General features: G+C 41.1%; 1 protein-coding gene across 8 annotated transcripts in view; it reads left to right on the forward strand.

Moving 5' to 3' along the window:
• The window catches only part of Tenm3 (teneurin transmembrane protein 3), a 710,814-nt gene that overhangs the window by 682,765 nt on the left and 5,513 nt on the right, over nt 1-22,536 (forward strand). For all 8 annotated transcript variants that reach the window (XM_045142405.1, XM_045142407.1, XM_045142406.1 and 5 more), the window contains 4 exons: nt 2,225-2,460; nt 13,178-13,474; nt 17,165-18,776; nt 21,772-21,902. In XM_045142405.1, the coding sequence (XP_044998340.1) occupies nt 2,225-2,460; nt 13,178-13,474; nt 17,165-18,776; nt 21,772-21,902 (2,276 nt within the window). The remainder of the gene's footprint in view (nt 1-2,224; nt 2,461-13,177; nt 13,475-17,164; nt 18,777-21,771; nt 21,903-22,536) is intronic.

Consider the following 22,536-nt stretch of genomic DNA (forward strand, 5'->3'; position numbering starts at 1 on the left):
TCATATGTGGCTCTAGACCACCTAACAGTTTTTAAGATCATTATCTCCTTTGCCATCTCAGTGACATGGCTTGAGGCACAATACTTTGTAGGCCCATTATAAATGTAGCAATTTAATCTGAATATGATGATAATTTTATCATGAATCCCAGTTACCCACTTATATAATATATGGGCATTCCTTTTTTCCACCAAATCTGTAGATCTATACAACATATCAATTGTCTCTGTGAGACAATGTCCTGCCATATCCCTTCTTAAATTAATCTTGGAAAAGTCTGTTGATAATGATATTGGCAATTGTGAGATCTCAGTTGCTAAATTTATATTAAACATCTATGGCTTGGTTTGATTTGTTATTGTTTCTCTTTTTCTTTACTTTTCCACCAGACAATCTGTACAGTCATGTGAAGGTAGAAATTCTTAGATTTGCTTTTTTCACAAGTGGTGCTCTGTTATCCAAAAAAATGTAAATTGAGACCGTCTCTATTTAAAAAAAGGTTTTTTAGCTAGGCGTGGTGGCACACGCCTTTAATCCCAGCACTGGATGCAGAGGTAGGAGGATTGCTGTGAGTTCGAGGCCACCCTGAGACTCCATAGTGATTTCTAGGTCAGCCTGGGCTAGAGTGAGACCCTACCTCAAAAAACCAAAAAAAAAAAAAAAAAAAAAAAAAAATTTAGAAAGGTTTTTTATTCAAAACATTAAATGATTCCCTTTTCAAAAAAAAAAAAGTCAAGTTTTGTGAGTGTATCACTATATTTTGAAAGTTCAGGTATAGATACTGATCGTTTTAAAGAGTTTTTGACAAAAAACAAAGGAGTGTGAGGAAGGTAACTCTTCAAAGGTTGTGAGGTGGACACGTAACCTCCTGTAGGACTAAGCACTTAATGCTTAGCATCTCACAAAGGCTGAACCCTCTTTTCAGTGCTCAAGTTACAAAAATGAGTCTATTAAAAAGGCACGTGAGGGCTGGAGAGATGGTTTAGTGGTTAAGTGCTTGCCTGTGAAGCCTAAGGACCCCGGTTCAAGGCTCGATTCTTCAGGACCCATGTTAGCCAGATGCACAAGGGGGCACACACATATGAAGTTCGTTTGCAGTGGCCAGAGGCCCTGGCATGCCCATTCTTTCTCTCTCTCTCTCTCTCTCTCTGCCTCTTTCTCTCTGCCCATTGTTTTCAAATAAATAAATAAAATTATACAAAAAAAATTTTATAAAAAGGCACTTGAGCCAGGTGTGGGTAGCACACGCCTTTAATCCCAGCACTCAGGAGGCAGAGGTAGGAGGATTGCCATGAATTCAAGGCCACCCTGAGACCACATAGTAAATTCCAGGTCAGCCTAGACTAGAGTGAGATCCTACCTAAAAAAAAAAAAAAAAAAAAAAAAAAAAGTACTTGAAATTCCCACTAAAACTCACCTTGAATGTGCAGCAGAAAGTGAAAGCATGAAATACTAGAAGTCAAGCAGTCTTGTCACTCTCTAGGAGGACATCTATATGAGTTTCTCTTCTTATCAGTGTGACAAAATACATGACTGAAGTAGCTTAAGAGTTTAATTTAGATCAGTTTCAGAGGGTTGTCCACAGTTGCTTGGTCTCGTGAGGCTAAGCAGAACATCATGCTGGTGAAATCATGTGATAGGAAGCAGGATGAGAGACAGGAACATGCTAAGAACATGGGCCCTAGCCAAGCTTATCTACTTTTTGCCAGGTCCTACTTCTTAAAGTTTCCATAACCTCCACAAATAATACCTCAAGCTAAAAACAAAGCCCCCAGTACATAAAATATTATAGGAGGACACTTCATATCTAAATAACATCATTAAAAACCCCTTGTAGGGGCTGGTGAGATAGCTTAGTGGTCAAGGCACTTGCCTGAGAAACCTAAGAATGCATGTTCAAATCTCTAGGTCCCATGTAGCAAGCATGCGGTGTCACACATGCACACAAGGGGATGTGCACGTCTGGAGTTTTTCAGTGGCTAAAAGACCCTAGTGTGCCCATCCTCCTTCTCTCTCTCTCCCTCCCTCTCTCCCTCTATCTCTCTCTCTCCCTGTCTCTATCTCTCTCTCTCTCTCTCTCTCTCTCTCAAATAAAAAAAGGACCCCTTGTGCTTTTATAAATGGTGTTTAAAGTTCTGGAAATTTATATCACTTCTAAATGCAAAACTAGCTTATTATTTAACCCATACCAAATGGCTCAAGTTTTCTACTTCTCATTTTTCAGATCAGTTAAGAAACAGTTATCAAATTGGTTATGATGGCTCCCTTAGAATCATCTATGCCAGTGGTCTGGATTCGCACTACCAGACAGAGCCCCACGTTCTAGCTGGGACAGCAAATCCCACTGTGGCCAAAAGAAACATGACTCTTCCTGGTGAGAATGGTCAGAATTTGGTTGAATGGAGGTTCCGAAAAGAGCAAGCCCAAGGAAAAGTCAACGTCTTTGGTCGAAAGCTTAGGGTAAGTCATCCCTGAGGAGGAAAAGGAAGTGGCCTGATCCTGTGTGCTGGGTAGATAACCTGACTGGAAGGGTAGGACTCATCTCCTGTCACCCTCATCTACACTGAGTATGAGTGTCACACTCAAGGGGGGGGGTTGCTGATTACACACTAGCTCAGAACATGAATTATGTCAACCATCAACACACTGAAATGATGGAAAAATAAATTCTTCCCTGATAAATTTGAAAGCTACATGTGGCACAGTGTTAACTGCACAGTCCCTGGATATTAACTGATTCTTGTTTCACAATTTTATCTCAGTGATCTGAGAAGAATCATCCTTCAGCACCTACTGTGTAGTAAGGATAAATTCTTAATATGCAGATGGGATAAGTAAGCATCAGTTTCAGTCATAAATACAAATATTAAATACAAATGTTAAAAGAGTCAGGCTGGCCATTGAAGGGTGACTGCTTTTTGTGCATTCTCAGTATGTTTCCACTGCAGCTTAGATGCAGGGTAACACTGCCAGCATTAGAGCCTATGAGTCAGTTCTTCAATATGGATAGAAATCCCTGCCTTATATTACTTTTTATGAGAACTATAGTATTTCTCATTATGTTAACATAATTGAGCTTTGCAAAATGTTCTCTGCATTTTTACCTGTTAGGTGCTTTATTATCACTCTCACATTATAGCCCAAATCTATGTAGGCAAGCTGTGATTTATGGTAGCTATTTGGTAAAGACAACGTAGATTAAACACTGAAACATGAGTTCCAAGAAATCACCTTCAGCCACAATAAACTAAATCTGACTCATTCTTTATGTTAGCAAACAAATGTTAGTTTATCAGATAAATGTAGATGATTCTTCCTCACACTTCTTTCCTTGCAATTTAAAAAACAATTACTTCAAATCAAGAAGCAAGAAATAAATGAAGAGCTTACCATTATGCTTGTTGTTGCACCAAAAATAGCTAAATTATTATGTTAACGGGCCAGCATTATTTACCTTGGCAATCCTTCAGGGTGAGAAACAGCCACTAAATATTGCTTCTGGCTCTTTCCAAAAAAGAGAAATGAAATTTAAAAAAATCAGATCAAACACAGCCTGTGTCCAACTTATGGGTTACATTTTGATTGCTTTCAATTGCAAGGCTGGAGTTTAGGACTCTAATGTACGATCTCTGGAGTCAATTCCGAATACTGCCACCACACCTCATGCCTGGCTCCAGTCCACCCCAGATGGATTTTGGCAGGCTGCAGCAATTGAAGGCTGGAGGTTAGGTCAGTGAGAGGACTGAGAAGGAAACCTAGTAGACACTGGAAGGTAAAGTGCTGGGCAGGGAAACAGCTCCAAACTTTTTTCTGCTCACTTGCCTGAGGTCATAGTCTGCTGCCAACTGAACTACTGTCCATGCCTTTTCGTCTCCTGGGAGTAGGAAGCCGCCATAGGTGTGCACTTCCTGCTTTGGCCCTTGCCCCTCCTTCCTCAACCCATGCAAACACACTGCTCTTCTTTCCTACTCCGTGGGCTGTAGAGCATTGATGATACATATGTGGACACACATGCACAGGCACACACAAACTAGTCACACACCAAGCCTCATATAGGCACGCCATCGTCAAAAGACACAAGACTCAAGAGTTGGGCTTTCCTGGCCCTGAACACCAAAGATGACACAACAGTTACCTAGAAATCAAAATTGTAATTTCTAAGTCATTCAAACTCTGCTTTCTCAGTTTTTTAAGTAAACTGGCTTACATAAGGACATTTCATGGAAGTATGTAATACACTTTGAGCATATTGCCCCCACTCCTCCTTTCTTGCCCCACCTCCTCTCATTAGTCTTTTTTGTTCCCCTATACAGTTCTGTTTCTACTTTCATGTTATCCATATGTGGGAGGGGGGAGGTGTATCAAAATGAAATCTATGACCCCATGGCTGGGAAGATGGCTCAGCAGATAAAGGCATATGCTTACAAAGCCTGCTGGCCTGGGTTTAATTCCCCAGGCCTTGCAGTGGAAAGAGACTCTGTCATATTCATACACACACACACACACACACACACAGACAAACAAACAAATTTAAATAACAAGAAAATCTATGAGCCAGAAAATTAGAGGAAATGTGATATTTGTCTTTCTGAAGCTGACTAAATGCACTTAATATGATTATCTCCAGTTGTAGCCATTTTTTCTATAAACATAACTTATTTTTCCTTAGAGCTAAAAAAAAGTCCATTGTGTATATATGCTACATTTTCTTTATTCCTCTGTTGATGGACACAGATTGGTTCCATAACCTAGCTATTGTGAATAGTGCCACAATGAATAAGTACCTCTGTGATGTGTATACAAAAAAAATCACAAAACTAAATAAGAAGTAAGTAGACTAATAAGATAAGCAGATGGTTCTCAAAAGATGAGGTATAAATGTCCAATAAACATAAAAGATGGTCAACATCACTAGCCATCAGAGAAATGCAAATTAAAACTACATTGAGAGTCCATCTCACTCCAGTCAGAATGGTACTGATGAAGAAAAGGAATAGCAGCAAGTGCTGGTAAGGACATGGACAAAAGGGAACCCTTGTACACTGTTGCTGTGCATGTAAACTAGTCCAGACTTTAGGGAAATCAGTATAAAGTTTCGTCAAAAAGCTAAAAATAGATCTACCATATGACCCAGCAATATCACTTTTGGTAACTCTCCAAAGGCTCTACTTTGTAAATTTTTTAAAAATTTATTTTCAAGGAGAGAGAGAGAGAAGAAGGGAGGGAGGGAGAATGGGCGTGCCAGAGCCTCCAGCCACTGCAAATGAACTCCAGATGCATGCACCACTCTGTGCATCTGGCTCTACGTGGGTACTCGGGAACTGAACCTAGGTCATTAGGTTTTGCAGGCAAGCACACTAACTACTGAGCCATCTTTCCAGCCCCACTTTTTAATAACAGTAAACTTTATGGGAAAATGTAACATCTGTAATTCTTACTTTGCTTATATGTGTCATTATACCTATATTGTTAGATACATTACCGTGTGTGTGTGTGTGTGTGTGTGTGTGTGTGTGTGTGTGTGTGTGTGTGTATGACGTCTGGCTTCTTCATATTACCTTTTTCTCACATCATTGTTTTTCAATAATCAGTAAGACACTGTGACAGTTCTTTGAAAATAAAAGGCCTGGTGATATACTCCTGAGCCCTAACCCAGAGACTCTCAAGCACATGTGCAAACACTAGGCATTTCTACCCATACAGCACACAGCTAGGGAAGAGCTATTGAGTTTGCTGAGAAGGAAAAGGTCAGTAGAAAGAAGAAGAAGGGAAAATGCTTTGTCCACAGGCTGACCACATGACCTTGCCTGCTGACTTTGATATGAGTCATATCTCAGTGGACGTTTTTTCCTCTAAAACACTGCTTTTTGAATAGGTAGCATATAAGAAATTGTGGAGAGCCAGGTGTGGTGGCTCACACCTACAAGCCTAGCACTCTGGATATTGAGAAAGGAGGATTTCTGTATGTTAAGGCTAGCCTTTCTCTGCTGCATAGAGAGTCACACAATGAGCCTGGGAGAGAGGGGAAGGAGAGACAGAGAAATGCGAGAGCAGGGAAAACGGGGAAATCCTGTTCTCTATCTGATTCTAAATAGAAATACCATCTTTCTAAAAGGAGAAAGGGAGTCGTGCACACAGGCATAGGCATTGGTGTCTTTCTAAATAGCAGAACCACAATGCCTCAGCAAGACATTTCAGCAAATATACTATTTTAGAGGGCCTGTGCAGTCACATTGAAAGATCTCCAGCTGATGTGTTTGATTGCTCTCCCAGAAACAATGCCAAGATCACAAGCGAAGGTGTCCTGCTTTCAAGAGAAGATTGGATGTGCCAGCTATGACTGCTAATTTCAGCTCCTCTGTGGATTCCAAGAGAGGAATTCTAGAGAGACAGTGATGATAGGAAGGCTGAACCTGGTGTGACCAAGATGTGGAAGAGAAAGTGAGGGTTGGAAGCCTGTGGCCACAGGTGACCTGGATCACGCTGATGAGCCGTTTGCACCCTGCCCCATCCTGAGCCCGGGAGTGTGTTCTTGTACTACTCATTATTTCCACACAGGAAGGCCATTTCAGTTTCAAATTTTTGACCAAAATTTATCTATGTGCCTGACACATGATGGATGCTCAAATATTTATCAGTGAATGAAAGAATGAAAGCCAGCTTTACAATATGGACTGTCTGTACTTCATTGTATTGATCTTCCTAAGAGAGTGGCTGTGTGGTAAACACAGCCAGCTGATATGTCTGCTATTCACAGATCACACACTACATTTCATAGCTATGAGAGGGATGGATGAATAGATAAACACTATACAAAAGTAATGTGGGGCTGGAGAGATGGCTCAGCAGTGAAGGCACTTGCCTGCAAAGCCTAACTAGCTGGGTCTGATTCCTCAGTACCCATGTAAAGCCAGAAGCACAAAGTGGTGCATGCATCTGTAGTTCATTGCTAGAGGCCCTGGCATGTCCATTCTCTCTGTCTGGCTTCTCTCTAAATCTTTCTGCTTACAAATAAATAAATAAACATATTTTTATAAAAGAAATATGTGGGTGGGAGTGATGGCTTAGTAGTTAAGGTACTCACCTGCAAAGCCTAAAGCCTTGATTCCCCAGTACCCACATAAGTCAGATGCACAAAGGGGCACATTGTCTGATTTTGTTTGCAGTGGCTTGTGGCCCTGGTGTGCCCATTCTCTCTATGTGCCTCTTTCTCTCTCTCAAGTAAATAAAATATAAAAGGATTTTGTGTATAAAAGATAAATTAAAAAGAAAACAGGAAGTAGAAAAGGAAAATACAAGAATGTAGCATTTTCTATGATACAGTGCACCAGGAACAGGAAGAATCTACTGTTGGAAATGATGGACACATTAAATCTTGAAAGAGTTGCAGGAAAATATAAAATTAAGCTCATCTGTGGCATGCTAGTTAGTAGATAAAACTGAAAAAAAAAATAGATGTGTACATAGTAGTTGCTTATCTTTGATAGCAGTTGGTAAATAGAGCCAATAATCCCAGCGCTCAGGAGGCTGAAGCAAGAGAATCATGAGTTCAAGACCAGCCTGGGGTACATAGTAAGACCATAACTCAAAACCAAAATTCACAAATGTTCCTAATTTTTGTCAGTTCTACACTTTAAGTATTTTTTTTTAATTTTTATTTATTTATTTATTTATTTGAGAGTGACAGACACAGACAGAAAGACAGATAGAGGGAGAGAGAGAGAGAATGGGCGCGCCAGGGCTTCCAGCTTCTGCAAACGAACTCCAGACGCGTGCGCCCCCTTGTGCATCTGGCTAACGTGGGACCTGGGGAACCGAGCCTCGAACTGGGGTCCTTAGGCTTCACAGGCAAGCACTTAACCGCTAAGCCATCTCTCCAGCCCAGTTCTACACTTTAGAAATAGTCATCACTCAGTCACACACACAAAAAAAAAATTGTATGGCACTCTACTTACAAAATCCATTTCTTAAACCTGCACACAATCTGGGAACAATTTTGGTGAATCATTTCAGAAAGAAATCTTCAAAGTTTGAACACATACATAAATATGATAGCATATTTGACTTTCACTCGGCCCATCACATTGGTGTGGTATTTTAACTGGGTGGGCTGGCCTGGTACAGGATCACACATACAGTTAGCTCTCATAACAGTGCAGAGGCACACAGAACGACCTGGAACAAGATGATGCTCCAACAGGGCCACAGAGCAGGCTTCATGTTGGACTAAGTGTGCTCGGTAACAAGCCAGCCCGTCTTCACTCCCTGACCCTCCTTAACATTTCAGATAAGTGTCTGTAATCTGACTCTGCTGACACCTCACTTTGGGCAAATTGTTGAAGGTCATTATGACTTCAATTTTCAAGCATTCCAGAAGGAAAATTATAACTGTTCTCCTCTTGCTATCAAAGGGATGTGATTAATTACTGTTATGCTATATGTGGTCCTTGAAAATGCAGATTCCCTTCACTTGCTTAAGAAAAATAAATTATATTACAAAAGAAACCATGATGATCTCTTATACATACAGAACATTGTAATTCATTTTCAGGTGACTGGAAGTATAGTAGTAATGATTTAAGGTTTATTTATCTTGAGATTAAATATTCAATTTAGGGGCTGGAGAGATGGCTTAGCAGTTAAACACTTGCCTGTGAAGCCTAAGGACCTCCGTTCAAAGCTCGATTCCCCAGGACCCACTTAAGCCAGATGCACAAGGGGGCACACATGTCTGGAGTTCATTTGCAGTGGCTGGAGGCCTTGGCACACCTATTCTCTATCTATCTATCTATCTACCTATCTATCTATCTATCTATCTCTATCTCTTTCTCTCTCTGCCTCTTTCTCTCTCTGTCACTGTCAAATAAAGAAATAAAGAAATAATTTTTAAAAGAATAACAAATAAAGAAAATATTTAAAGAAAATATTCAATTTAGCATGACATTTTTATAGTAACTTAACACATTGAAACCTTCACTAGGGCATGAAATAATGCTAGCCCTTTATAAGGACAACAGGTGGGGGGCAGATGCCACGATTTCTGAAGGGCCAGGGAAGCAGGACCATGTCTGAGAATGGACATTCCCTTGACCTTTGGTCTTTATTTCTAATACCCAAAAAAGAAAGTCACTGTCAGTATCTTTGAACTTTAATGTATTGTATAAGAATAGTTAAAACCTGGCTATGCACAGTGGCATATGCCTGCAATCCCAGCTATTCAGGAAGGATCATTTGAGCCTAGGATTTTGAGACTAGCCTGGCAACATAGTAAGACCCTGCGTCAAACCTCAACTGCTGCTGCTGCTCCGACTCCTCCATGTCCTCCTCCTTCTACATACACACACATAAACTTTGGCTGATATTGAAAATGTGGGGAATGTCCAAGGAGCAATGAGAATGGACACAGAATGCCACAGCCTTCTTGGCTGGAAGACTGTGCTCAGCTGGAAATGAAGGGGTTTTCCATAAAAGGGACAAATGGATGCTTTGTGGACCCACAGCACCTTTGTCTTTATTCTTTTATTCAGTAAAGGTCCAGCTCTCTCTGGGCAGCAGATCCTTTGGCATCCTCTCTTCCATGAGGACTCTGTCCTCTCTGGTTCCTTTGCTCTTAACTTTAAAATAAACTTTGTTCTTTTAAAACACTTAAAAAAAAAAAAAGAAAATGTGGGTGGGGGAGAACATTCTCAGCCCAAACTATTTAAGAATACAAGAAGAGCACTGCATACAATATTTTTCTGGATGAAAAGAAAAATTTAAACATCAGTTTCCTCATTTTGGTCTCATAATGCTTCCAGATGCTTCCCTATGGTGACATATTTGGTATAGATTCACACAGAGTTAACAGCGATGACAGTGTTTGGTTTTCATACGGAGGTCTTGGTGTCATGCAGCCACACTAACAAACTGAAGAAGTAAACCAGTAGCAGATGCAGGTGTGAATAGATGAGTTCCAGACCTTTTTTTTTTTTTTTTTTTTTTTTTTTTGCCATATTCCCCTATAGCAAGCAGCCACACCAGATCTGCAGCCCAGATTCTGACACTGTAACCAGAGGGTATATTGCTGAGATAAAGGAGCATTAACAAAAGCAGAGAAGAATTGAAGCACAAATTAAAATGAATGCAAACTAAAATACAAACAGATGGGGCAATAATGTGGGTGGTATATGGAAACTATCCATTCTTCCATGGTTCTTCATAGACTGTAGTTACCCAAGACAGAAAGAAAAGGGCGAACCTGAGCACTGGGGTGGGAACTCTTCTAAAACACACTGCCCAAGAGCCCTGGTGAAAACGTTGTAAAGTCGTGCAAACCCTTTTCTTCTTGCATGGAAGTCATTGTGCACACAGAAGCTGAAGCACTCTATTCTGCTGGTTACCCAAAGCTAATTTGATACCAAATCTTTCTGCAGACTTTAGGATAGTCATGTGTAGCATTAGCTGGAACCTCTTTCCAAAGCACACAAAGCAGGCTGTGACCTGAGCCTCATAAAGCTTCATAGAATTCACATAAGGCAGGGAGCGACCCAGGCATGGCTGCGCGGGAAAGCGAAAGTGCAAGAAGCCCCAGCAGACGGGCTCCGAAGCCAGGAAAAATCATTGGGAGAAGGGGCTCCAGGGATCCTCTCCAACTTCTTTACTTGTAGATAGACAAAGCAGATACCCAGGGGTTAAAAGCCTAAAGGTAGGCTGCTTCCAAAACCCTGGAAATTTGGAAGTTAGGTTATGAACTCCTTGGTTTCTCTCTGTCTCACCCCCAACACACACACACACACACGCATGCACGCACACACAGGCACACACCCATACACATGCAATTGTACCCTGATACCCATTAACTTCAGCTATGATATGTAGGCTTTCTTTTTCTACATTAACTGGATCTGAAAGAACAGAAGTGAAAATTTAAGATTTCCTTATTTCTATGTAGGGCTCTGCCCTTTCTTGGTTTTTTGTTTGTTTTTTGGAGGGTTGGGGTTTTTTTTGTTTGTTTGGTTGGTTGGTTTTCTTTTGTTTTATATTCTCTTTAAAGGCTTTTTTCCCCCTTAACATAATTTCTTTCAGGCTCATTTTGGAACTTTCTGTGGACTTCACAGTACTGTGTTTAATAACTAATTAGAAATGTTTAGACTAAAGAATTATTTTTGCTTGGACCTTTACAACATTAGTCGTAGAGTACAAAAACTACACTGATCACAAATACATGTATATTGTATATGTACCTATATATGCATGAATTATGGTTTTATTTTTATTATTTATTTATTTGTATATGTCAGAGGGGCAAGTGCCAGGGTTATTTGCTGCTACAAACACCAGATACATGTGCCTCTTAGGGGGCTCTAGCTTTACATGGGTGCTGGGAAGTTGAACACAAGCCATCAGGCTTTGCAAGCAGGTGCCTTTAATTAACCAAGCAGCTATCTCTCCAGCCCTGTGTTATGATTTGAAAGTGATGTATTTTGGGTGTCAGATTAAAAAGGACTAGATTTTCTGATACTTAATCTTCACACTCAATTGGACTGGATTGAGACTCACTTACATGACTGAGGCACACCTCTTGGTGTTTTAGGGAGGATGAATGAGGAAGAAAGACCCACCATGAATGTGGGTGGTGCTGTCCCTATGAGCTGAATTACAGGGGAAAAGGAGAAAGCTATCCCATTGCCAGCATTCCTCCTTTCTCTGCCTACTGGCCCACCATGATGTGAACTGCTTAGCTCTGCCACACCGTCCCACCCATGATGTGCTCAACACTGAAACAACAAACCAAAATAAATCCATCTTTTTTTTAAGTAATTTGGTCACAGTGACAAAAGCTAAGGTGCCATGTAAATACATATGATACGGATTTGAATATTGTATATGTTATATGTATAGAAATTATATATAATAGATACTGCATATTATATATACAATCTTCTTTTGCTTTCTGTTGATATGATATTATGCCTAGAACTGGGTAATGTATAAAGGAAAGAGGCTAACATTAGATCATCATCCTGGAAGTCCAAGAGCATACCACTATCAGGTTATGAGGAAATAAAAGAGCATTTCTCTGAAAGCTAATAATAATCTTTCTTCTTAAGTCTCCGCCCACCATTGGCAACCAGACTTCATCCTGAGCTTTGGGGACCACAAACCACATCCAAACTATGTCATGTATATATAAAACTGATAAGCTTAAGTTGTGAATTTGGAAGGTTCTTGTTAATAATGTGGTCATACACAATCAAGGCTGTGTCACTTAATCTTTAACAATCCAGTTACTGAGCATTTTGGCATGTCCTAGACACGATCCCCACAAAAGTTCCATAAATGACCAAGGGATAAATAAGCCATGGACTCTGCCCTTCTGCCCAGTCGACAAACATTGTCAACTACTTACAAAGTGGAATTTAATCAGGGCCACATTTCCACTGCCATAATGAATGCTGGCTCATGTGTGCCTTGGATGACAGACAGTAACAGCCAGATTTCGTCAAAGATTCTGGCCATGAAACACAGCCACAGAGACCCCATCACAACAACACAATGTGAGATTTTTCAATTAAGTGAAATATTCAGTAAAGGACTCTGAAGTCTGTGCCAGTTACCCAGATGTCATAAAAGAAAACAGCATTCTAAAAAATGGTGACTTTCAGCACTGGGCCAAAAGCAGTGCTCATGTGTGTAACCTCCTACTATTGGAACTCATTAATAATTTACTATAATGTGGCTCCAACTTCTACTTAACTGTTTTTCAAAGGGTTAGAGTCACATTTACCACTGTTTTATGTGGTGTGGCCATGATTAATTTACTAAGCAATTATTCTGTGTGTTTTGGAGGGAGGAGCTTTGAGTAATTTACCTAGGGTCTATCACCTTCAAATTTTTGAGAACTTTAAAGCTAATATGTTTTGGTCTCCCTTAATTATCTTTTGCACTAGTTTACAAAGTTTAATTGAAAATGTTTTGAGCAAATGCCAGGCTGTCTTTCTGCCTAATAAAACCTTTTATAACATCAGTTAACCATCTACCTTGCACTTGTACCTGAGAAGTTGCTCAATTAATTTACTGACAAATACGATCAGTCACATAAATGGTATTTAAAACATACTGGGGACTCTTAAGGTTAAGGAGTGATGAGTGTTTGAATAATGTGATCCATCTCCTCATCTTGTTTGCATGGTAACAGGTTAACGGCAGAAACCTTCTTTCTGTTGACTTTGATCGGACCACAAAGACAGAAAAGATCTATGATGACCACCGGAAATTTCTCCTGAGGATCGCCTATGACACGTCAGGGCACCCAACTCTCTGGCTGCCTAGCAGCAAGTTGATGGCCGTGAATGTCACCTATTCATCCACAGGTCAAATCGCCAGCATCCAACGAGGAACTACAAGTGAAAAAGTAGACTATGACAGCCAGGGGAGAATCGTCTCTCGAGTCTTTGCTGATGGTAAAACATGGAGCTACACATATTTAGAAAAGGTATGCCTGCCTGCTGGAGTTCAAAAGAGTGGAGGGATGACTGGGGTTTTGTAGCAGTCACCCAGCACATCAGGAGAAAAAAAAACAAAAACCAGCAATACATGCCTGAGTTCCATTTCTTATTCCAAGCATCGGGATGGCCGTCACCGAGGTGCAGGGATGATTGAATTTCCACATTAGCAAGGCTGTTCACCTTAGTTAAGTTCTACTATCTGAGACCCTGTTAAGTGATTTGTGCTGTAAACAAACTAACACTGTACACCTGCCAGCCTTATCCACCAAACAGCATTCACAAATTAGACCTGGAGCTTGCAAATCATTTGTAAGTAAATTCTGTGCTGGCGCTTTCATTGAAGGAAGAGCCTTACATTCGCACAGTTAACGTTGTCAGTTTTACATTGTCCCTGGCAGAGCCTCAACATAACCACAAAAGTGTAGGTCCTATGTATGCATTATTAACCAAAAGAGGCTGTTTTCCCAGAAAACCACACATTCAGAGACTTTGTGGCATCTCTCCTTTCTTCTGCATTTGAGAGATAAGCATTGAAGCTTGGGCTTTTCCCCAACTGTGACTGTACAGCGCCAGAGATGCACACTTGGAATTACACATATGTAAAAAGCAAACCTGTGGGGTGTGCAGTTTGGGGCTTGAGCTGGGGTCAAGTGCAATGAAAGTGAAAGAAAAGAGAAAGGACTCTCCCTGTAATCCACTTCTTAAAAAATATAATCCACCAAAGAATGTATTCATGTGGTGTTTCCTTTGCCTTTGAGACAAATGTTAGCAACAGGAAATGATTCAGTTTGAGTTTTTATATGTCCCAAATCTTAAAGCTCTCCATACCCAATTTCACAGTAGCCTAACTCAGTGCATGGTGGTTACTACCTCACCTGCAGGTATATCAGAAGTCACATACACATAGAAACTTTTATCATCCCAACAACAAAACTAAAAATCACCAGGTGTGGTGGTGCACATCTTTAATCCCAGCACTCAGGAGGCAGAAGTAGGAGGATCTCCATGAGTTCAAGGCCCCTGAGACTTCATAGTGAATTCCAGGTCAGCCTGGGCTAGAGTGAGACCCTACCTCAAAAAACCAAAAAAATAAATAAATAAATCACATGTCATGCAAACCACTGCTGTGATTGCTTCAACAATGCTGCTCTCCACCGGAAGTGCTATCAGAACCCCTATGTCTAATCCTAACCCCCAATACATGAGACAGCCTGTCTACCTCAAAGTGGCCTATACCCAGATCTCTCCTTCCCAAGAACCACATTCTTAGCTCAGGACAGCCTGACAACTGTGGATGCTTCCAGCAAGGACCTTCCTGGCCAGACGTTGCTCCTTGAAAACCTACTTGTCTCCTCACTAGAAGAGATTCGCCCTGGAGACCATGGACTATGCCTTGTGATAGTCGGCTGGTTATGTTTAGAAGCCCACTGTACACCAGCTGCCTGACACATAGTTTACCCTCCAACTTCATCAGCCCTAAGGCAACTTCTCCAAGTAGAAGGGGAATGGTCTAGACCCCATATAAACCCAGTTCATTCATTACAGTAACAGAAATGTAAACTATGTAGTCCCTAAAAATTGATAAAATCTGTCCTAATATAACTTAAAATATTTAAAGAGAGGCAAAGAATATACTGCTGATAAAAGCCACGGTTCCAAAATGACAGTGTAATAATTAAGATTATTTTCATGTACCTGTGATCAGAAAAACCAATGCAACCTTTCTCATTTTTTCACTCCCATTTCCTAAAGTCCATCCAAACTATTAATTTATTTCCTTACTCAGGTAGGCACACTAAGCCAAAATATTCATAGCCAGACAATTAATGTTTTGTTAACTACCATCAAACATGATTTTTAGAGGATTGAAAACTAATTTCTGTGAAACACAGTAGTTTGGGCCTTCCTCATAAGAAAGTCAACTACCAGGAACAATTCTCAACATTTTGCACATCAGCCATGTATTAGCTTCCCATCACTATGATAAAATATCTCAGGTGATAACATATAAGGGGAAGATTTTGGCTCATGGCTTCCATAACTCCATTGTTATGAGATCAGTGGTAAGATGGTCATAGCAGGGAGCATTGCTAGAACAAAGCTGCTCACCTCATGGTGGCCAGGAAGCAAGGAGAGAGCAAGAAAGAGGTCAGGATCCAGAGTCCCCTTCAAGGACATGTTCCCAATGACCTCTGGCTTCCATGAGGCCCTGCCATTCACAGGTTTTTTCACCTTCCAATAGCGCTGCAGGCTGGCAACAAAATCATCAACATGAGGACCTGAGTTCAAAACACAGAATCTATGTGAAAATGCTAGGTGTAGCAGTGCATGCCTGCAATCCCAGTACATGAGATGCAACAATGCAGAATCCCTACACCTCACTGTAGGCCTCACTGGCTATCTAGTGTAGCTGAATCAGTGAGCTCTAGGTTTACTGAGGGACCCTGTCATCAACCATCTGTCCTTTACATGCACAAGTGCACACATGAACCCACACATTTACAAACATGCACAAACCCATATACTTTGAAAAAACACTGCCCCTAGATATGGCTAGAGAAGAGATTCTTGAGGGGCCCAAGTCAGGAAGACTACTTTTGGAGATGGTAGAAAATAAAAAGAGCAAGCATTAGACAAAGGGATTATGCGTTTCCTTGCCCGAAGCAAAAGACTGAATCCCCAGAGGTTTGCCACCTCTCACTACCCACCTGCCCTGTCATTATTCCACTCAGTCTGACAAGTTAGAGGAAGCTTTGTCACAGAGGACTCGCCAGCTCATGTAACATCAGTCCTGGGGTTAGCCTTCTTTTGGCTCAATAAGTTGAAGTCATTTGTCTTTCTGCAATAACTTGGGGGCAAAGTAAAGGCTATTTTTTCATTAGTATATTTACTTGCTCCATAATTTAGTACCAGTGCTTGTAGAATCCAAAATCCATTGTGATAAAATCTGAGGTACAACTCAGATTTGGTGCCCATAAAAGGGAACATCAAAACAGAGATGCCTTGTAAGAATTTGCAAAAAATAAAATAAAATAAAACAAAACAGCATGACTAAATCCTTGTTTCTATTAAGGGCATTTATAGCTCTCATTCACCATGTGACTAATTTAGGAATATTTGTTGATATTGATGCTTGATGTACACATTATCCATTTTTGGCTAATGTTATGTCTCTTCAGAAAATAATATTTTGAATGTTTTGCTCCTCCCCCAAATACACAGGAAATTAAAACATAATTTGAGAGGCTCTTTAATCAAATGAGGGGAAAAGCTACCTCACTAAATAAGTGCTAAGTACAGATACCATTACATCTCCCCTATGCTATTTTACCTGTGAAATACTGTCTTTAAAGTGGCTTTGTTTGTGTCTGCATTATGACTTCTGCAAATCCATTGACAATCTGCTCATTGGCTGGGAATGCCTGGGAAAAGAACGAACGGCACAATCATGACAAGTAGCACATTATGAATCTTGAGTCACTAATTGCAGAACCCCTTACAATTAAGCACCCAAGCAAATTAGCCAGGGAATCGTTAACAACACGTAAGGTCAAGGATAGCTCAATTAAAATGAAAACAGGCTTCCCAGGCAGAGTGTTTCTGTGTGTTTGTGGTCACTAAACCTGCTTTCACATCTCCTCATTCACAGTGGGTAACAATGTGTGCTCTCTTTGCAGTCCATGGTTCTCCTGCTGCATAGCCAGCGGCAGTACATCTTTGAATACGATATGTGGGACCGCCTATCTGCCATCACCATGCCCAGTGTGGCTCGTCACACCATGCAGACCATCCGGTCCATTGGCTACTACCGTAATATATACAACCCCCCAGAAAGCAATGCCTCCATCATCACAGACTACAACGAGGAAGGTCTGCTTCTGCAGACAGCTTTCCTGGGGACCAGTCGGAGGGTCTTATTCAAATACAGAAGGCAGACCAGGCTCTCAGAGATTTTATATGATAGCACAAGAGTCAGCTTTACCTATGATGAGACAGCAGGAGTCCTAAAAACAGTAAACCTTCAGAGTGATGGTTTTATTTGCACCATTAGATACAGGCAAATTGGTCCCCTGATTGACAGGCAAATTTTCCGCTTTAGTGAAGACGGGATGGTCAATGCAAGATTTGACTATAGCTATGACAACAGCTTTCGAGTGACCAGCATGCAGGGTGTCATCAATGAAACTCCACTGCCCATCGATCTCTACCAGTTTGATGACATCTCTGGCAAAGTTGAACAGTTTGGAAAATTTGGAGTTATATATTATGATATCAACCAGATCATTTCCACTGCTGTAATGACTTATACGAAGCACTTCGATGCTCACGGCCGCATCAAGGAAATTCAATATGAGATATTCAGATCACTCATGTACTGGATTACAATTCAATATGATAATATGGGCCGGGTAACCAAGAGAGAGATTAAAATAGGACCCTTTGCCAACACGACCAAATATGCTTATGAATATGATGTGGATGGACAGCTCCAAACAGTGTACCTAAATGAAAAGATCATGTGGCGTTACAACTATGACCTCAATGGAAACCTGCATTTGCTAAACCCAAGCAACAGTGCCCGGCTGACACCGCTTCGCTATGACCTGCGAGACAGAATCACTCGACTGGGTGATGTGCAGTATCGGCTGGATGAAGATGGTTTCCTGCGTCAAAGAGGCACAGAAATCTTTGAGTATAGCTCCAAAGGGCTCCTAACTCGAGTTTACAGTAAAGGCAGTGGCTGGACAGTGGTCTATCGTTATGATGGCCTGGGAAGGCGTGTTTCTAGCAAAACCAGTCTGGGGCAACACCTGCAGTTTTTTTATGCTGACTTGACTTATCCCACTAGGATTACTCATGTCTACAACCATTCAAGCTCAGAAATCACCTCCCTCTATTATGATCTCCAAGGACATCTTTTTGCCATGGAAATTAGCAGTGGGGATGAGTTCTACATTGCCTCAGATAACACAGGGACACCACTGGCCGTGTTTAGCAGCAATGGGCTGATGCTAAAGCAGATTCAGTATACTGCATATGGGGAAATCTACTTTGACTCCAATATTGACTTTCAGCTGGTAATTGGATTCCACGGAGGCTTGTACGACCCACTCACTAAATTAATCCACTTTGGAGAAAGAGATTATGACATTTTAGCAGGACGATGGACAACACCTGACATAGAAATCTGGAAAAGAATCGGGAAGGACCCAGCTCCTTTTAACCTATACATGTTTAGGAATAACAATCCTGCAAGCAAGATTCATGATGTGAAAGACTACATCACAGGTAAGCTCTTACCCCTTTCCAAGCACTACATTACTATCACCATTAGATTAATACACAAATTGCTGGAATTGACCTTTTACATGTATTTATTTCTCTAAGAATTCATAGAGAAACCACGAAGGAAAAATGCAACACAGTTACTTCCTATTGTGCTCAAGGCCACAGTTATTGAAATGACCTAAAATTCAATCATCCAAGGAAGGGAAGAGATATTAAGGAGCAGAAAGCATGTTAAATTAAAAACCCCACAACTGGAAAACCAATCCCCCTTCCTCTCTACAAGTACTGTGGCCTTCTGCACAAGATAATTCTCTTGAGTCTCAACTGCTGTATTAGTTGGCTTTCTGTTGCTACAACAAAATACCTGAGATGGGGCTGGAGAGATAGCTTAGTGGCTAAGGTGCTTGCCTGTGAAGCCTAAGGACCCATGTTCCACATCCCATGTAAGCCATACAAAGTGACACAAGCACATGGTCGCAAATGTGCCCAAGGTAGCACACATGTCCAGAGTTCCACTACAGTGGCTGGAGGCCCTGGTGCACCAGTTCTTTCTGTTTGTCTGTCTATCTATCTGTCTATCTCTTTCTTACAAAAAAACAGGCCAGGCTCTTGGGCTTGCCTCAAAAAAAAAAAAAAAAAAAAAAAACCCACCTGAAATGATCATTTATAAAGAGGAATGGTGTATTTTGGCTCACAGTTTTGGAGTTCAGTTGGGGGAAGGACACTTGGCATAGCAAGACTCCCCACCTTACTATCCAGGAAGCAAAAGGTGGGCAAGGAGATCAGAATCCAACAATCCCCTTCAAGACCATACCCTCAATGATATAAAGACCTCCTACAGGGCCCGACCTCTCAAAGGTGCCAACACTTCCCAACAATACCACCCTGGGAGTCAAGCCAGTATTGAGTACACTTGGGAGACATTTAGCATCTAACTATGGCAGTTACCTTGACTATAAATTGGAGACTACAAAGCCTGACTCCTGGCATAAAGTATAGGACTATATGATGCTCTGCATTTAAGAGTAACTACCTTGGGCTGGAGAGATGGCTTAGAGGTTAAATGCTTGCCTGTGAAGCCTAAGGACCCCGGTTCGAGGCTCGGTTCCCCAGGTCCCATGTTAGCCAGATGCACAAGGGGGCGCACGCGTCTGGAGTTCGTTTGCAGAGGCTGGAAGCCCTGGCGCGCCCATTCTCTCTCTCTCCCTCTATGTGTCCTTCTCTCTGTGTCTGTCACTCTCAAATAAATAAATAAAATTTTTTTAAAAAAGAGTAACTACCTTACAAATGTATATGAATTCTCCATACAAATGTACCATTCTAATGGAGATAACCAGTGTGAAATGTGCTGGTGGGACACACCATCTCGTCCCTGGAAGCCATTTAACCCCCCCCCCCCCATCACCATCACCTCAGGACAAGAATGCAGCTATGTTCCATCAGTGACTCAGTCAGAATACCTGGCTTCTCTTCCCAGTGCTTCTTTCTTCTTATTTTCATCACCTTTGGGTGCCATCTTGCATGTGTGACACTACTAAAATACACACTAACTTTTTCATCAATATAGGGTTAATGCTCTGGCTACAGATTTAGGATCTTGCCAAGTTTAATCTCATTCTCTTGGAAGCACTTTTCAATGTTTGTGCTTTTGATGCTCACATAGACACACAGTGTTCAGAGTAAGAGAATCTTTGCTCTCACTACATCAATATTTGGGAAACACACATCAATGTTTGGGAAACAGAATTCTCTCTCAGACATATGACCCTCTGTAATCTTACATAAACTCTCACAAAGAAGTGCCACCTTCCATCTTCTGTGAACCAGGTAAGAACTCATTTCTCCCCACCAACGTTTCAAGAGAAACTACTACTGGTTTTGTAGCCATGTGATACCTGGTCAAAAGACCTGCCAGTATGGCAGTGAGGCGAGAGTGTGTGCCCTAGAGAAGGAAACAAGAAGTGAGTAGTTCTCTGTCATTCCAACAAGCAGTTTACCAGTGGTTATTTAAAGGGTGTTGACAGGGGCTGACTGCAAGGCTGGATAGCCCACAGCTCCTGAATTCATCCTCTCCTAGCAACACGGACTGCAGGGAATGCCATAGCAGCATTTTCTGAAAAGCATCAAAAGAGAGATGGAACAGCATAAAATATATTAGGTGAAATGCAATTTCAAATTTTCCAGCGATGTGCTTAATATATAAAATAATCTACACCCAACTGTACTCATAAAGCTGCAAGCCTGCTGAGCAGTTCTGTAACATCATAACCTCCAGAAGAGAAGAAAAGCCTTATTCTGTGCTTAATGGCTTTTGGAGTCACATGGCAATATTTTAAAATACCACTTTAAAGGTTTCCAGGTTTTCTCCCCAAAAAGTTTATCTCCACCTGTGCACAGCAAGCCTTTGAAGTCCTAGCTGATGGTAATCAGAACATCTGTGCCCTTGGCCAGCATTGCCAGTATTTAACATTCATCTTTGATTAAGAATCAAGTGTTCATTTTAATACTCTCAATCTAGGGGGTTTATTAATAGAGAATAGTTTGTGGACATCCATGTATCCTTGGGTAATTACCCTGGAGGGCTAATAGCACAATTTCTATTTAAGACCAGCCTTTACTCAGTACAAAACACATTTCATTTGTTTTCTGCCTGTGTCCTGGATTTCCATGCTACTGTGTGTGTACTGTTACTACCCTTTTTGTTACTGTTGCTGGCACCGGATGCAATTTTGCACTTCTGACAGTTGATCCAGTCTGTCTAAGTGAGTGTCTATTTCTTTCCATTTTCTGCAGCATTTGCCATAGTTCTGCTATTGTGGCTACTGCCTTCTTGTCTAAAAATAGGGTAGCTTTGAAGCAGTAGCAGGAAGGCAAACACATGCTCGTTTCAGATGATTATTTGTGAAATTGGTGTTTTTTTTTAAAGGTAAGGATATAAATTTATGAAAACACCAAATAAACTCAAACACCTTTCATTCTAAACGTTCTTCCCTAGATGTGAACAGCTGGCTGGTGACATTTGGCTTCCATCTGCACAATGCTATTCCTGGATTCCCTGTTCCCAAATTTGATTTAACAGAACCTTCTTATGAGCTTGTGAAGAGTCAGCAGTGGGATGACGTGCCGGTAAGAAACAAAAGCAAAACGATGAGAACGTGATAAATGGCTTACTTGTGTCGTGTTTACCCACATTTAATCAAACTCCCTTCGTGAAAACTGGGCCAAAGATGGTTTTACTTTTTTTTTTTTTTTTTTTTTTTTTTACACTTTTGAGGAAGGAAAATTGACATGTTCTCTGCATTTCTGTTCAGCGTACCAGGGGCCTAGTAAAGACTTACATCTGCGGCTGGGGTGACAGCCCAGCCATGCACATATGAGGACTGGAGTTCAGACCCCAGCACCCATTTAAATGCAGTGGTGGAGGCCGAACTATTCAGTGCTTGGTTGGCAGAGGCAGGGCATCCTCAGGGCAAACTAGGTAGCTAAAGTAGCCAAAACAATGACCCTTGAGTCCAGCTGCCTCACTAAACAAAGTGGACAGCAGCAGAGAAGGACACCCAATGTCAGCTTCTGGCCTCCATACACAAGTGCACACATGTGCTTGTATACACACATACACATACACACACACACCAGCATGTATGCACACACGTGCAAGCACAAAATAAAAACAGACTTAAATCTGGTTTGTGTGAAGCTAACAAAAACGTTGGAATACATCATGAAAAGGTAATAAAACATAGAAGATTATGTTGTAGTG

The sequence above is a fragment of the Jaculus jaculus genome, chromosome 1 (genome assembly GCF_020740685.1).
Source record: "Jaculus jaculus isolate mJacJac1 chromosome 1, mJacJac1.mat.Y.cur, whole genome shotgun sequence".
NCBI lineage: Eukaryota > Metazoa > Chordata > Mammalia > Rodentia > Dipodidae > Jaculus > Jaculus jaculus.